The sequence below is a fragment of the Exophiala oligosperma genome (genome assembly GCF_000835515.1).
Source record: "Exophiala oligosperma strain CBS 72588 unplaced genomic scaffold supercont1.1, whole genome shotgun sequence".
Classification (NCBI taxonomy): domain Eukaryota; kingdom Fungi; phylum Ascomycota; class Eurotiomycetes; order Chaetothyriales; family Herpotrichiellaceae; genus Exophiala; species Exophiala oligosperma.
In genome coordinates, this window is record NW_015622818.1 from 2,567,094 (window position 1) to 2,582,269 (window position 15,176).

Here is a 15,176-nt window from a genome sequence, read left to right on the forward strand (position 1 = left end):
CTCGCTATGACTCAGCTGCCAAGACACCGACATTTTAAGTACGCCAGCCTTGTTTTCCCTTCCTATTTCCACTTCTACAGCTTCAGTATCCATTGATGGGTACCAGATCGATTATATTAATTTTACTTCATAGCTCGGTCATCTACCTACCCGTGGTACCTCACACTGCAGGTCCCGCTCCGATCCATGTCCTGTAACTCCGAAACGGACCTCTTCTGTTGTCCGTATTATTGTATTGAAAGCGAGGACCGAGCTCGAGCTGATTTGTACAGAAATAGAGCCATCCATCCAGGATTGCTGCACTGTCAGCGTGTTGGATCAGACCGCTTCTCGCCAGTGTTTTCACCACATAGTTTTCTGCCGTCACAGGTACCTTTGCGGTACCACCAGGAGGGGTTCCATTGACCGTCTCATTCACCTGACTCTGCAGGGTATCGACGTAGAAAATGGCATTGTGTTCACTTGCAAGGATGTACACGCGACCATTGTCATCGGCGGTAAAGCCAGCCTGCTCAGTACCGCATTGCCCTGGATTCTGGACTGCAGCAAAGACTTCTTCGTCGGTCTTGGATTTGTCAATCACCCCTTCCTGGCTCACATAATAGAAGCGACGGCTAGATAAAACGCCCCAATAGACGTTACCGCTGGCAAGAGCAATGCCATCGCTGCCAATCGAGCCGGAGTTCCTGTCTGTGCCATTCCAGGCATAAATTGGTTGGCCATCATATACTCCAACGTAGCTTTGATCTGGCTTGACAACACTCGTGTTGAACAAGCGTCGATTTGTGGATCCGTCGGTCAAGTTGATACTCAAGATACTACCGTATTTGCTCTCGTCGGTGAGAAATGCGTATCCTTTCCCCCCTCCCACAGTGTTATTGATTCGAACATCGTTGGCATTCATGTTATCATGAAGAAGGTCGGTAGGGATGACATATGTCCGCAAGTGATTACCTTTTAGGTCAAAGCTCATGATTTTCGCGCCGCCAGGAGTTGCACTTTGGTTCCCTGGAATTATCCCAGAGTCGACGATCCACAGTTGATTCACACTATCCAGGACCACATTCTGTACATTGATAAAGCATGTGCTAGGGTCTTGTGTCGCCGTACAATTCTGGATGGTCGCATTAGGCCACGGCTTTTCATCTGTGAATGAAGTGGCGATGACCACGTTATTGGCGGTTGGGCCAGAATTTCGAGGGTAAGTTAGGTAGATGTTTAGCGACGGGTCGACAGCAAGCCCAGTCGGTGCCTGAGCCGATTCATGAACTGGCTGCAGCGTTGTACCGATGATGGTGAAATCCTGTGGACAGATCCCCAATGGACCACCTGGTCCAGAACTCACAGCTGCTGGGCAAGTCGAAGGAAATTGCGCCAACCCAGTGGATAGCAGCGTGAAGAGAGCAAAAAGATAGCAGAACATGTTCGCCGTGATCAACCCAAGACACAAGAAAGAATTCAAGATGCCTCTCTCTTCTTTTTACGGAATCCTTCAGATCTGTCTAACACTCTGCAACTGTGACTAAACTGACAGATGCACAGCGAAGGGCAAGGGATGGCAGTATACATGCATGAGAGGCTCAACATAGCCTGCCACGGCTATGCATCAGCAGATATATACCTAACGTACTCACCTGATGAGTTCCTGCATCTTGTAACCTTCTCCGCATTTCCAGCACGTCATGAGGTTGATGTGCAACGCTCGGGCACGACGGCAATTGACCGGTCAAGGTGATGAGGTTTCGTCTGCAGGGTAGAGAGTACAAACCGATAGCCGAATCTGGGGGATTCGCCAAAAGTGTGTAATTGCCGGCAACTGGTCTTCAATGGTTTCCCCGCTCGTGATATATTGCCTAGAAGAAACCATATTGATAAAGCAGGGGAGATGCCGCAAGATGCATGTAGACAGTGGTTGTGAGTGTGAGTGAAGATCAAGAATCCCCCCGAAAGCAATGCGCCCGGCAAAGCTGGGGTTAGGCGGCTTCTTATTAATGATTGGACGGTTGACATAGGCCTGAAAACAGCCGTGTTTAGGTAAGCTTAGGGCCAGTTTAACTGTGTTTCCCCCGCCACGACAAAGAAAGAAGGATAATCGAAGGCGCCTGGATTCCCGGGCCAACACATGTGACGCTTCCCATACAAAATGAGATCAAGTCACCACCTCCTTACTCGCTCAAGTATTGTTTCATATCGACCATTTGCTTCTGTAACCCCTTGAAAGTTGAATCTCTCACCGGACGACACTGGTATTGTTCAGCCATCCTACTCAGCCGGCCGTCAAACTTTACACCCATTCTCGTCATGAAGATCTTCTACATCGGAGTAAGCCCAGCGAAAGGACCATTTGAATTCAAACCACCACGAGAACAATAACTATTAACACCTGCGCTTCCCAGGTTCTACGGAACGACCCAGTCCCTGCCACTGAACTTGCCGTCGAGCGAGACCTGTCATCATTTTCCCGCTTCACCCGCGACAGGTCAGTCCCATCATCCACGGACACAAGAAACCCCCTCCCCCAGACCGACACAGACGTGACGAACTGACACATACCTTCCCACAAAACAGCTATGGCGAATTCATGACCATGTTCGCCAAGACGGTAGCCGAACGTACCAAGCCGGGCGTGCGTCAAGACATTGAAGAAAAATCCTACACATTCCACGCCTACGGATCGAGTCAGGGTGTGGCAGGCATCATCATCAGCGACGCCGAGTACCCCGCCCTGGTGGCCCATCAACTCCTCTCCAAGATCGTCGACGAATTCACCTCCCAGAACCCGCGGTCGAGCTACTCCAGTCCGAGCGTGTCGAGTCGACCGTTCCCGCAGTTGAAGGAGTACATTGTGAAATACCAGAACCCGAACGAGGCGGACAGCATAATGAAGGTCCAGCGGGAACTCGACGAGACCAAGATCGTCCTGCACAAGACCATCGAGAGTGTGCTGGAGCGAGGCGAGAAGATTGACAGTTTGGTCGCCAAGTCGGACGGGTTGAGTGCTCAGAGCAAGATGTTTTATCAACAAGCCAAAAAGCAAAACTCTTGCTGTGTGGTAATGTGATGATGGGGGAACGTGAAATCGGCAATATATTTGTGTGTGCATGTCTGTGTGTGTGGGTGTTGCAGGATCAGAATATCAACGATTGGGCATTGAGCAGGCTAGGATACTTTATGATATGATACCTAAGAATTGCCGCCGCATACTACAGTCCTTTTCGCTGGTCAAGGGCAAGCAGGCGTTATCAGGCGTTGACCAAGTACTCCGTACTCGAGACGATAGGTATATATACCTATGGAAGAAACATGTCCAGCTACATGCCATGACCCCGTGATGACTCCTTGGGTTTACGTTCTCCAGTTTCGTAGCTGTCTCTACTCTTTTTCCTCTTTCTATCCTGTCAGCAGCGATGATGTGTCGAGGAGGACTTTGGGTATAGTATGTATGCAGATGCAACTCCAGTCCAGTACAACTGTCTCTACTTTTGAATCTCTCTCTTCAGTTTCATTCGTTTTCGATTTCGATTCCCTTTTTAGTAGTTTTTTTTCCGACGTCTTTTCACTTTCGATCCGCCAGTTTCCCCAATCCATCCCCGTCTACCCTCATACCCATCCATTCACTCATCCGTTTCGCGCCCACACCTTCACCCTCGTAGAACTTGATGCTGGGTTCGTTCCACTTCAAGACGCTCCAATCCAGTCTCTTACAACCCAGCCGCAAACACTCTCTGGCCAAAGCCGACAGCAAAGCCCCCCCGAAACCTCGACCTCTGTACGTAGGTCTCACGTAGAGATCCTCCAGATAGATCCCGGGGGCGGAAGTCCAGGTACTGTAATTGTGAAAAAACAGAGCCATCCCTGCAACCCTTTCGGTATCGTCGCTGGGGACGACGAGGATGGTCTTGGCGTAACCTCTCGTGAAACCACTCCCGTCGGCGGCTTTGGGGTCCGGGAAGGACAAGGTGTCCGTCAGCGACTTTTCGGTGGCCAAGACTTCGTGCAAGGCCTTTTCGTACGAAGCCAATTCCTGGATCAATTCCAGAATCACCGGGACGTCCGACTCGGTGGCGAACCGGATCGTGTAAGTCGACGTTGTTATTTCTGCCATATTTTTTCCCCTTCCTTGGTACTTGGGGGGAGGGGCGTGTATGTGCTCCAAAAACACGGAACGTATTCTTCTCGTAGTGGTTGTACTTGGCGCAGAGTATAGAGTATTAGAAAATATATTCAAAGATCAAGAAGGCGATTGTTTTTGGTCAAGGTGGTGGTCGAATTGAGTTTTATATTCGCCCAAATCTGGAATTGTCGTGTTGTTGAACGGAGTGTCTGCTTCTTATACCTCCGAAAAATGTTCCTTGGCTGTGGAGGCTTTTGTTTTTTCCCTCCTTCAATAAGACTAAAAGTTCTCTAGAAAAAGAAAGAAACAAAAACGTTAGTAACAGTTGCACTGAATGCTACATTGTCCATCGAAGGGCGTGGAGAGCATGACCGGAATATCAGGTATCCAGTTCGGAACAAGGCTGAGCAAGGCTACGCTGGCACGGACTCCAGAAGCATTAAGATGATTTAGACATTTCACCAGGTTGACATTCTGGCACGCGCACTGTATTCTAATTGAAATAACCTCAGTTCTTTGATTTAATAGCATGATCGCAATGTGTGTCCTGGACGATAACGTCTCAGCTCTCCAAGGGTCACTCATCCAATGCCATCATCGCACGCAAATAATTCAACAACATTAAATCATCACGGGTCATCAATATACAGCCTTCTTTTCCGGACTCCTACTCCGTGCTCGATGTTCCTTGCTGGGGCTTCGCTGATACTCTATCTGTTGTTGCCCGCCAAATCCCTGGTCGCCATGCCAACCTACATAAGGTTGACCAAATGGTGTTCCTGGAGGCAAAGCATAAGGCATTGAGCCGTCTTGCTGTCCAGGATGCATATACGATCCTGAAGGAGGTCGATAAATGCCTGCATGCTGATTCTCTTGTTGCCGACGGTAAAGGGTAAACGTCGCGTTATTGACGACCAACCCGACAATTACAAGTGTAATTGTAAAGATCCTGCAAAAGTTAGTTTCTCATTGTAGAACCAGGGCCTCTATACTCACATCGTTTTCAGGCTGATAGGTTCAACGAAGCTGTTGAAGATCTCGGCAAATGTGTGTGCACTCAGCCTGGCTCTTTTGACTGCCTTTGGGTCGCGGTTCATGCATAATTCCCAATTACTGCAGACTGTTTCCAATGCTGGCAAGCGGGTATCGGCACCACAGCGGTTCTCGATGTAATTCTTTGAGCATGCTGCCATCTCTGCCAGCACCTCTGCCATGGCATCTTCGCTAGCTCGATCGACATCTGCTCGAATGGTGGCGTAGAATGACCAGAACATATAGAGACAGCCACCTAGAATAGCCGCATTGAAAAACACCTGCAAATATTTTGCAATGATCGAAGGCGCGTCGGGATAGGTATGTATGAACGTGAACAGCCCAGTAATCCATCCCACCTCCTCAACTCTCGGCTTCTGTGTCCCAGTAGGGCTGGGTATAGGCTCATCGTCGCTGTCGTCTGTGGCGTCTCTTCTACTAACGATCAATTGCTTGTCGAACTTTTGTGCTCTCCTCCGCTTCTTGTGTATTCTTCTGGCGATGGAGTCGCTATGCGGTTTTCGAATCTCTCCTCGCCCAGGGCTCGATGCAAATCTACCATAGAGGCCGAATAACGAGCTCCTCTTGTTTTCTGTTCGCTGCGGGCTGCTCTTGAATTCTATTGGGATTGGTTTTCCATCAGGTGTATCATCGTTGTCGGTCTGTTCTAGCGGTGACGAATTTTCTGGCCCAGACGAGAAGTCAATTTCGAAAGGTTTTCGGGGAGTTGTGAAGGAGGGAGCACGGAAAGGTGAGGATAATGGCGTTGAAGGCGCATTTGAGAAGAAAAAGGGTTGGTTGTTTGGTTCGCGTAGAGATGGCAAGACCGACTTCTTTGGCGAGTTAAATTCGCTGTGGTTTCCTGCTATTGTTCAGTATATGCTCTTGTCAAAAAAATGACTGCTCAAACGTACGTTTCTTCGCTTGGGCATCCATGATGTGTTTATGGAAAGGCGAAGTAGGATCAACAGGACCGTGACCTTGCCATTCAAAGTCCATAGGACTTTCCGTACCGCGAAATGCCATTTCCAAAAAGAAGTGACGAGCAGCAACCAGAGAAGGAATTATTTTGCTGTCGTCATGGGCGCAGGCAGTGAAGGGAAAATCAATGGGCAACAGTGAATACGGAAAAAAACAAGTAAACAATGCACGATGCACGATGCACCCCGGATTTAAGCGGATTTGATCTCCACAACTACACAATGTCTAGACTCTCTAAATACTCCCTACTCCTTACCAACAACAGCAGTACCAACGATAAACAATCATTCCTTATATCGCAACCTCATTAGGATACATCAACTCAAAGAGCTCTTTGCCAGGAACATCATAAACAAAGCCAACCCACAAGAAGGACCTCAGAACCTGCTGCATGTCACTCCAACTGCTCACGCCGCATTGCTCAATGTCCATTCTGAGCCTAGGTAGAAGCCATTTCATACTCTCTGATTCATGAGACATTGACAAAGCGCCAACCATAAAGAGCCAAAGACGCTCTCGGGGCGCTATGTCTGCTCCAACCAGAGTCATCGTAGCCAAGGCTTCTCGATACGCGGACGTAAATCGACGGTCTGGTAGTTCGACTCTGTTCCAGTGAAGAAACAGAGGTGAAGAGAAGGCCAGCAGCCCCAAACGAACCGCTTCCTCCAAGCTTCCGATTTGATAGTGTTGGTGAAGCAGAGGATACATGATGGACATCATGTTCTGCAGAAACGTCTCTTCAGTGACCTTGGGCCCGTCATCCTCTGCAGCTGCATTGACCTGAGCACAGAAATGGGACATGGTGACCCACGCCGCAGCCAATTGAGCGTTTAGCTTGCTCAAAAATTCAATCACCTCAGGTTGAAAGTGAGGATGACGGACGACGTTTTGACTAGGTGCTGCCGTAAATCTGGACGTATTTGCAAGACTACCCTTATCATCACACAGAACCGGCTTCAAGTTTGTGTCGACAGCCATGGCCAAGTCACAACTAGAGCAGGCCGTTGGTTTAGTGTCAAAGTTCGCTAATCACGCACCAAAGACTTACCGAATGATCTCGATTGACATTTTGGTTTTCTGGAGGAAGGTGTCTATACCTCTCATACTAACGAGTTTCAGAAGGCCGCTAATATGATTATGCGCTGACTCATAATCACCCGTCGTATATGCGTGGCCGGACAAAACCAAGACGGTCATGATGGTGGAATCCGAAAGCCTCAGATTATCGTCATCAAGTGAGAGTCGCTCTTGAAGGATTCTGATGGTCTTCGCAAAGTACAGACGATCTCTTCGTTCCGCTGCGATACCGCGGGTCCTGCCAAAGAACCCGTCAAAGTAGCACTGTATGGTGAAGCACATCGCATTCAGATAGGCCACGTCGCTCAGCATTGCGCTAAACCACTCTTGTACGTTGTCACCCTTCCGGGCCACAATGTGTGGATCCAGCAAGAACATTGCTTTGGAGGACATGGATGAAACTGAAGGCAAGTCTCGGTCAGTAATGGATCGTGGTTGTTTGTAATTGGCTGCTCACACAAGAGGACATCTGCAATCAGAGCGGGCTCCACGGTATCAGGAAATGGAATAATGGCAAGGTCTGAGCATAGCGATCTCGGGACCTTTGGAGGGTAAAGGGGGCCGTGGGAAATCTGAGAGTTTTTCTTTGGTATGTCTTGATGTGCAAGGTGTTGACCTTTTCTCCGCGGTTTGATTCGATTCTTTCCTCGCATTACATGACTTCTAATGACCTTTCGGGTGTCGGAGTCTTTGTTCTCAACATCAGTTGATAGGATGAACCGAAAATTCCCTAGAGACTCAATATGAGCAAATCGTTCACAGGGGACGATATCATGTTGTCAGGCTCACGCAATGTCTGCTGTGGGCCCATATTTCCAATATGAATACAAATCAGAAGAGGTCGTTTTGTACAACTCTTGGAACCTTCACCGCACCGTGGTCGCCGTGCTCAACGTATGGTCGGTCCTTGCAATCTAGCTGCGTAGCACCTCAGAAGTATCGTCCGGGAAGGCCGATGAGAGTAGTTTGTGGCATCATTGCCTCTCAGAGGTGCCGAGACATCCTTGATTGATTTCCCAACGCAGTTTTCAATTGAGATTTCGCCTTGTTCCAAAGTCAGAAAGTGATGCAGAGGCAAAAGTCCAGCAAGCGAGGGATGGCCATAGCGAGCGTCCAATCCAGTAAAGTCAATCGCCAAGACTTCAATTGTTTACCGTTCTCGGTGTAGCTTGAATGGTTTCTATCCACTTTGTCTCGATGCTGTCAGGACACTCCATCCTCCCCTGAGCGGAAAACAACTCGAGACAGAAGAATCTGTGAAATAGGTGAGCGATACCGCAGGTGAGATGGATAATACAAATACAGCTTCGACCTGCTGCATTTGCCTGCTGAACATGGACTTGTTCACCTATCAGACACCCGAAGCATCATGGCGTCGTCTAAGAACATGCAGCCCGTTACCTCTCCATTCTTCCCTCACATCTTCATTAAGAATCAATTTCGTACCAGGCCTGTATGGCCTTCAGCAGACACCGACCTCAGCGGCAAGGTCGCCATCGTGACCGGTGCCAATCAAGGTCTTGGTCTCGAGGCCTCGGCTCAGCTTCTCTCGCTCAGACTCTCGCATTTGATCATTGCCGTCCGATCTGTCACCAAAGGCGAGGGAGCCGCCGACGTTCTTCGTACGAAGTACCCCAAGGCGACTGTTCAAGTATTTCAGCTGGACATGACGTCTTATGATTCGATCCGAAGCTTCGTCACGCAGGTCGAGCAACTGGTACGAGTCGACATAGTCATTCTGAACGCTGGCGTGAGAAAGACGAAGCCCAAGCTCGTGGCTGGCACCGGCCACGAAGAAACCATCCAAGTCAACTACATCTCGACTGCGTTACTGTGTATCCTCCTCCTTCCGGTCCTCAAGCGCAGGTCCGCACCAGGAGGACCCGGTCGGATCTCGATCGTCGGCTCTGGCCTCGCCTTCCAAGCCAAGTTCCGCAGCCGAATGGACTCTCCACTCCTGGCTTCGTTGGACGATGCCAAAAACTTTGACGTCTTGGATCAGTACAACATTTCCAAAGTTCTCCCCATGATGTTCCTCTACAAAGTGGCTGACTATGTCTCTGCGGATGATGTGGTGGTCAATATTGTCGACCCGGGCTACGTCAGGGGCACAGGTTTGACCCGCGACCTGGGGTTTGCAGGATCGGCCTTTATGGCGTTCTGGGGCCACGTTGCTGCGAGGTCCCTGGGGGTTGGCGCTTCGACTTACGTTGATGCTACGGTGACGAAGGGCAAGGAGTCACATGGGTGTTATATCATGGGATGGAAAATATGGCCGTGAGTATATGCGACCCTTGCTGGAGCTCACTGACTCAAACGTTATTTCTAGGTTTGTGCAGCTAATGTATACCCCAGAGGGTAAACGGATCATCGAAAAGTTGTGGCAGGAGACGCTTGAAGAGCTAAGGTTCGCAAACGTCCAGGGTATCTTAGAAGACATGAAGAGGATGTAGGGAGGTTGTTGGTGAGTCGTCGTTTGAGTGAAGCTGGAGCACCGTAGATCGTTAGGTATTCAAGAACTCGCCGTGGATCGTTATCTGCACAAGTCAGGTAGTAGTGTAGTAATCCTGTTGGATGGTTTCATGGAGCGTGTACAGAATGAAGACTAAACCATTACCATGTCCCGTATTTTGATAAACATTTGTGATTTCTCATCCAGTTCTTCCCCACATTATTTACTGATGATTATCAGCATCGTGGTTTTTTTTTCGGTCACCGCTCATTCCTAGATCTATGCTCTAGCACATTTTAGAAGAGCCATACATCTCTGTGCTCACTGGAAGCCCATTGTTGCTGTACCCGGTGTTCAACAGTGAGTGATAACAACGGTGGACCATCTCGTATACGCGCGAAGATTAGGAAAGGAAGAGTTTAAAACCGAAAATGCCACGGGAACAATCAGACGAAGCCCAATGGTGGTTCCAAGCCGTCTACTCGGCCGTCCAACAGATCCCCTTTGGCAAATGCACGAGTTACGGTCATATTGCGATATTGTTGGGGTTCCCGAAACGCGCGCGTCAGGTTGGGGTGTGTCTGAAGCATCTGCCTACCTTTGACCCCGCCGAGCCGGACAAGTGGTTCTACCACGACAACAACGTGCCTTGGCAGAGGGTGGTCAATTCGAAAGGTGGGATCAGTCCGAGGGGGGACGGGGGCGAGGCGGCCATGAGGCAGGCGGAAAGGTTGAGGGCCGAAGGGGTCGTGGTTGGCGACGCGAGGGGAGTGGAGGAGATGAGTGTGGATTTGGGCCGGTTTGGATGGTTTCCGAAACGGTTGGAAGGGGAGGATGATAGCGAGGGTGAGAGTGACGACGAAAGGGAAGAGTGAGTGAACAAGTGAGTCAGGAACACTGTTGTGTCAGGCAAAGACTTGGAGTTCGACCCTTGGATAATGAGACGATACACGACTACCTATCAAATATTGCTGTTACTGAACGAACCGACCGAGATATCACCATGTCACGCCGGAAAGGTACATTTTGAGTATCGAATGAAGCTCAGGAACGGATGCTTCCATGGAGAGCTTCATGGAGCTAAGCACTACTTGACTCACAGGCAAATGCCTACACCTTCCGACTGGTGTGCCGGGGTTTGATGAGTCATTCTCAATAATGCAGGTCTGGGGCAATATGGTACTGGGTTACTCGTACGCGGTGTTTTTGTGGAGTTGAGTCGTCTCTAGTTCAGATAGAGTCATACGAAAAGATGGAGGAAGCAAATGCATAGAATTGAGTGGTTGAGGATACTATGGAAAGGCGATCTTGGGGATCTTGAGTCATCACATTTGTACCGAGTACAAGGAGTTCGATGATTCGAGATAATATTGGGGCACAAATACGGAGTATGAGGACGTCATAAAAAGATGATATCGATGAGGGAACGGATGGAGATGATGGAGATAACGAAGTGGCTGTACAGAGTAGTGCTCGCAATGATCAGGCGGACGAGTAGAGATCCTAGGAGGATGTAGGATGTCAGCGGCAACTCGGATTCCAAGAGCATCAACTCGAAACATCAGCCTCATTGCCTTTGAATGAATGAGGTCATTTAATTCTTTAGATAGAACAAGAGAAGCCTGCCTTGAATCCTGCCTGAATCACTGATTCCTGTTTTGCTCCAATCAACCCGTCGGGCTCCGTGCGTGACAATGACAATAATGAACCCAAGGAAGCTCGGATCTCAAGCCACCGACAAGGAGGTGGCAGATGACTCGCCATAGTCCCACGTTTCTCATCTCCTACATTTCCCTATCTCTTGTCTACGATACATAGCGTGGGTGACTCAAGGCGCCTGGACTCCTTTCACATCAACCTCGTCCAACCAATCGCCATCATCATCCAACGCAGCTGTACCTCCGTACTCGTAGTGGTTCATCATCTTTCCCCCCCTCCCTCCATCATCTCCACATGCGATACCGAGGGACGAGTATCTACAGTACGTACATTGACGAGTTGTAATACATCTAATAATTGTACCAAACCATCCGAACCCGTGCCTTGTCTAGAACTCGTATCATTCGGCCGACTCATCCCTACGCGCCGTGTGACAAGTTATTACTCACTGTACATACGTGTTATGGGTATCGCAGGAGAGTTGATTTACAGTCAAACTCCTCCTTCTCATAAACCCCGTCCTTGTCCTCCTCAATACGCGTTCTCTACCTTCCTCTCCTTCTTATCTCTTTCTCAATAATACCAACAACAGCTCTCTGTCTCCCCGGGTTGTTCTTGTACTTTCTTTGTTTTATCTACCACCAACACACTTCGAACACTTGTCCTCGTCCTCGTCCTCGTCCTCGTCCATACATACCACCGATCTCTTTGTTTCTTTCACCCTCTCGGATCTGTCTGTCTCGAGAACCTTCCTGAACACGTCATTTCTCGTCGTACTATAACCTTCTTGCGTGCTCTCTCCCCCAACCCTTCGCCACCACCACCACCACCACCTTAATATCCATACGAAACCCTCCGTCTCTTCCACTACCTTTCTCTCACACACACCATGTCAGACCTACGCAGCGAAGCCAAACCATACCAACGAGACAAGAACCACAACCGCAAGTGGGCAAGAGGTGGAAAGGGCCAGGTGACCCAGCCCTGCACTCAGCACGATGAACCCACGGCCAACTGCTACAAATGTATCGGCCGTCCCAAGGGTCAACACCTGACCGCCAGCGAGGCGAGACACAAACAGCACCACAAGAACCGAGTCACTTCCCAGACTGCCACCCTCGCCCGCAAGGTCTTTCGGAACGAAGTCGTCGACGCCCTCGACGGCCCCCTGGCCCACGTCTCCGACAACTCCGAGGAGGAAGATGTCTCGGACGCATCTGCGGCACCCATCCCCTCCGAGGCGGATTTCTTGTACAGCTACGACTCTCGCACCGGCCCTCGTGCCGGCTCGGACCTTCTCAGCAACGCCGTCTCCCAGGCCCTACGACGTTTTGAAAACAACGAGACCGACAAACTCATCAAGAAGGAATACGATGTCGTCGATGGCAAAGAAATGGCCGAAATCTCAACCGACGAGGACGAATCCCTTGACCTTGAATTTGAGATGATTGACCACACTCACTTGAATTGAGTGTGTTGCGATGGGGCCTCAAGGCGCTTGGTTCACCAACTTTGTGTGTGTGGTTTTCGATTCTAATAATGCCACTACTTTCCTTTTCCTTTCTTTTTCTTCTCTGTTAGCATCAAAGATACCCCCGAGGAAACATCATTAGGGAAGCCGGAATTTTGCTCCTCATCATAACGCATTACGAGGAAATTGGGAAATCGGCGCTTCTTGAGGATATGAGAACTTCTTCCTTTTGGGACTATACAGTCAGTACACAGTACTGGTATGGGACACAATGTTCCCTTGGGTTGGCTTGTTGGCGTTTATTCTGGTAAACGAGGAATTCCTACGAATTCTTAGGAGCAGTATGCGTGCCTGGGTTATGATTATGCAGTACTCCGTACAGAGATTATTATTATTATTATCATTTGAGAATGACTAATGTTCTTTTGAAGCTCGATGATTGAGCTGTCAGTTGATCAATAAATCTGATGCACTTTTCGTCTCGTCTGGTCTCATCTCATCTCATACGAGTACCTGATGGGTTATCGCAGGCAGGACTGGCATGTGACGCGTTCAGCGACTTGACGCGGGGTGGCGTACAACAACAATGACGCACGCCAAGTGAACCTTTTGCCCGTTTCTTCATCTCCTTTTTCGTATCCGTACTCGTACTCGTGTCCGTTTTCTCGTATCCCATTTTCCCTCAGGTACGGTAGGGGATTTCAGTTACTCCATCTTGGGTACTCTACTCTACCTATTCCTCCACAATACTCTATAGTTCCTGGTTTCAACGTGCCGATGGTGTTGGACCGTTGGGTACATGGTTACTTCAGGTTTATACAGAAAAAAATCTCATCATCATAATTCATAATTCGTCAGTCATAAGTCGTCCACCCTTTCCCCCTATCCATCACCAACATGTTTGCTTCCTTCCATATCCTTGTCCACGACCGAGAGTCGAATTCATCTCTAGAATGGCAAGATTCGATGCCAAAAAGAAGAAGAAGGAGAAGAAGAAGAAGAAGAAGAAGAAGAAGAAGAAGAAGAAGAAGAAGAAGAAGAAGAAGAAGAAGAAGAAGAAGAAGAAGAAGGAGATGATGAGGAAGATGACTTGGTGGTTGGCGCCGTAGGATCAGTCAACCTTCGTTTGGTACCATTCGCAAAAGCCAGGTGCGAACCTTGACTGCTGGACCTGGTGGTTCGGCTGGTGCTGTTGGTACTCATCTTGCGCTCGTCGTCAACGTCGTTTTCGGAAGACTCCTTGACGGCGCGACCACGGGATCCTAGGCGAGACACAAAGTCCTCGGGTTCTTCCCATATGGGTTCGCGTTCGTCATTGTACTCGCACGCCCCGCAGGGTTTGCGTGCTGGGTGTACGGTGACTTTGTTTGTCGTTGTCGTAGTCCTTGAGGAGGAAGGCGTTGATAGTGGTCTTGGGCTCATCGGGCACGCACATGACCTCGAGGGTTCTTTGACCAGGTCGGCACTGCTGTTGTCGGAACGGTCGGGGGAGAAGGAAAATTTTGACAACGACAAGGAAGGTTGGTTCTTCTCCTTGGCTGGGACATTTGCTGTTGTTGTTGTCGCTGCTGTTGGCCCAGTGCTCTTGGCCATTTTCAAAGGTTCAAAAGAGTGTTTGAGAGATTGTTATTGTGTAAGTGTGTTGTTTGGTCGTTGACAAGTGTCACAGAGAGAGATATCGCGGTGGTTTGTAATCGTTCGGTCCAAGGAGTTCGAAGATCTCAAGTCGCTTTCAAAAGGCGCTGTGAAAAGAGTATTGTGGACGATTCCACCTACAGAGACTGGGAAGAATGAAGAAGACGGGGGACTTTATAACAGAAGCACCCAGAGAAGGTCCTCACAACCCTTTGGATGAAACTTTGTAAAATGGAGGACCCGGTATAGCAAAGTTTTTGAGGGCACACAGTACCAACGAACGTACTTGTTTTCAAGAGCCTCATAGCATGGTTCGATGGTGTACCGATGAGTAGTAACTCTGAAATGACTGGGCGCGCAGGTCTCTCGGGCGGAACTCTCACGAGGCTGGATGTCTATGTGTGGACACAAGTAAATGGTTGAAAATGGTTGTTTCTTTCGAAGTCGAATTGGCCCTCACGCCAAAAAAAAGCCACACAAAGTCCCGCCTTCGACTCTGGTTGGAGAAAAACAAAATAAAATGAAGATGACCTACCTCGTTTGACGGCAATAGTCGACGAAGAAGACATGATGTACCTTGGAAAGAGATCCCATCTGCAAGAGTAGACCAGCTATACTTTCTCAAAAATTGGAAGCCCAGATAAAAGTGTAGTGATATGGGGCGGAGGCGGCTCCTTTGTCCGTCTGAGATGATCAAAGGTCCCTCTGCAAAAAGCTTGTCGAAACGCTGGGTGGGCCATGGTGTTGAGCAACTC

The 15,176-nt window shown here is 49.2% G+C and overlaps 6 protein-coding genes across 9 annotated transcripts; 3 read left to right on the plus strand and 3 right to left on the minus strand.

Annotated features, from left to right (window-relative positions):
• Nucleotides 1-160: 160 nt before the first annotated feature.
• On the minus strand, nucleotides 161-1,423 carry PV06_00892 (uncharacterized protein; the record flags this gene model as incomplete). The annotated part of the gene is made up of 1 exon (XM_016401450.1): nucleotides 161-1,423. One exon carries the CDS (start codon nucleotides 1,421-1,423, stop codon nucleotides 161-163), a length of 1,263 nt encoding a protein of 420 aa, XP_016268503.1.
• Nucleotides 1,424-2,150: 727 nt separating this feature from the next.
• Nucleotides 2,151-3,342, plus strand: PV06_00893. Of its 3 annotated transcripts, XM_016401451.1 has the most exons (3): nucleotides 2,151-2,322; nucleotides 2,397-2,479; nucleotides 2,569-3,342. In XM_016401451.1, the coding sequence occupies exons 1-3, from the start codon at nucleotides 2,302-2,304 to the stop codon at nucleotides 3,059-3,061; spliced, it is 597 nt and encodes a 198-aa protein (XP_016268504.1). In that variant the 5' UTR covers nucleotides 2,151-2,301; the 3' UTR covers nucleotides 3,062-3,342. The 3 variants fall into 3 exon arrangements, with proteins under 3 accessions (XP_016268504.1, XP_016268506.1, XP_016268505.1); XM_016401453.1 differs by having other exon boundaries at nucleotides 2,151-2,479; XM_016401452.1 differs by having other exon boundaries at nucleotides 2,397-3,342.
• PV06_00894 (uncharacterized protein) lies at nucleotides 3,248-4,372 on the minus strand. Its single transcript, XM_016401454.1, has one exon. It carries the CDS (start codon nucleotides 4,103-4,105, stop codon nucleotides 3,557-3,559), a length of 549 nt encoding a protein of 182 aa, XP_016268507.1. The 5' UTR covers nucleotides 4,106-4,372; the 3' UTR covers nucleotides 3,248-3,556.
• Nucleotides 4,373-4,661: 289 nt separating this feature from the next.
• PV06_00895 lies at nucleotides 4,662-6,218 on the minus strand. Of its 2 annotated transcripts, XM_016401455.1 has the most exons (3): nucleotides 6,061-6,218; nucleotides 5,111-6,008; nucleotides 4,662-5,063 (listed from the first exon to the last, which is right to left on the minus strand). In XM_016401455.1, exons 1-3 carry the CDS (start codon nucleotides 6,170-6,172, stop codon nucleotides 4,754-4,756), a joined length of 1,320 nt encoding a protein of 439 aa, XP_016268508.1. In that variant the 5' UTR covers nucleotides 6,173-6,218; the 3' UTR covers nucleotides 4,662-4,753. The 2 variants fall into 2 exon arrangements, with proteins under 2 accessions (XP_016268508.1, XP_016268509.1); XM_016401456.1 differs by lacking the exon at nucleotides 4,662-5,063 and having other exon boundaries at nucleotides 5,087-6,008.
• Nucleotides 6,219-11,805: 5,587 nt separating this feature from the next.
• Nucleotides 11,806-13,204, plus strand: PV06_00896 (uncharacterized protein). The gene has a single exon (XM_016401457.1). It carries the CDS (start codon nucleotides 12,205-12,207, stop codon nucleotides 12,784-12,786), a length of 582 nt encoding a protein of 193 aa, XP_016268510.1. The 5' UTR covers nucleotides 11,806-12,204; the 3' UTR covers nucleotides 12,787-13,204.
• Nucleotides 13,205-14,083: 879 nt separating this feature from the next.
• PV06_00897 (uncharacterized protein) lies at nucleotides 14,084-14,443 on the plus strand (the record flags this gene model as incomplete). The annotated part of the gene is made up of 1 exon (XM_016401458.1): nucleotides 14,084-14,443. One exon carries the CDS (start codon nucleotides 14,084-14,086, stop codon nucleotides 14,441-14,443), a length of 360 nt encoding a protein of 119 aa, XP_016268511.1.
• Between the last annotated feature and the right edge of the window lie 733 nt (nucleotides 14,444-15,176).

Coding starts and splice junctions, on each gene's coding strand:
- PV06_00895 (XM_016401455.1), bottom strand. CDS start 6,172: ATGGCATTTCGCGGTACGGAAAGTCCTATGGACTTTGAATGGCAAGGT. Junction 6,009..6,060: donor GGATGCCCAAGCGAAGAAAC/GTACGTTTGAGC, acceptor GAACAATAGCAG/GAAACCACAGCGAATTTAAC. Junction 5,064..5,110: donor CCTATCAGCCTGAAAACGAT/GTGAGTATAGAG, acceptor TAACTTTTGCAG/GATCTTTACAATTACACTTG.
- PV06_00894 (XM_016401454.1), bottom strand. CDS start 4,105: ATGGCAGAAATAACAACGTCGACTTACACGATCCGGTTCGCCACCGAG.
- PV06_00896 (XM_016401457.1), top strand. CDS start 12,205: ATGTCAGACCTACGCAGCGAAGCCAAACCATACCAACGAGACAAGAAC.
- PV06_00893 (XM_016401451.1), top strand. CDS start 2,302: ATGAAGATCTTCTACATCGGA. Junction 2,323..2,396: donor TGAAGATCTTCTACATCGGA/GTAAGCCCAGCG, acceptor TGCGCTTCCCAG/GTTCTACGGAACGACCCAGT. Junction 2,480..2,568: donor TCCCGCTTCACCCGCGACAG/GTCAGTCCCATC, acceptor CCCACAAAACAG/CTATGGCGAATTCATGACCA.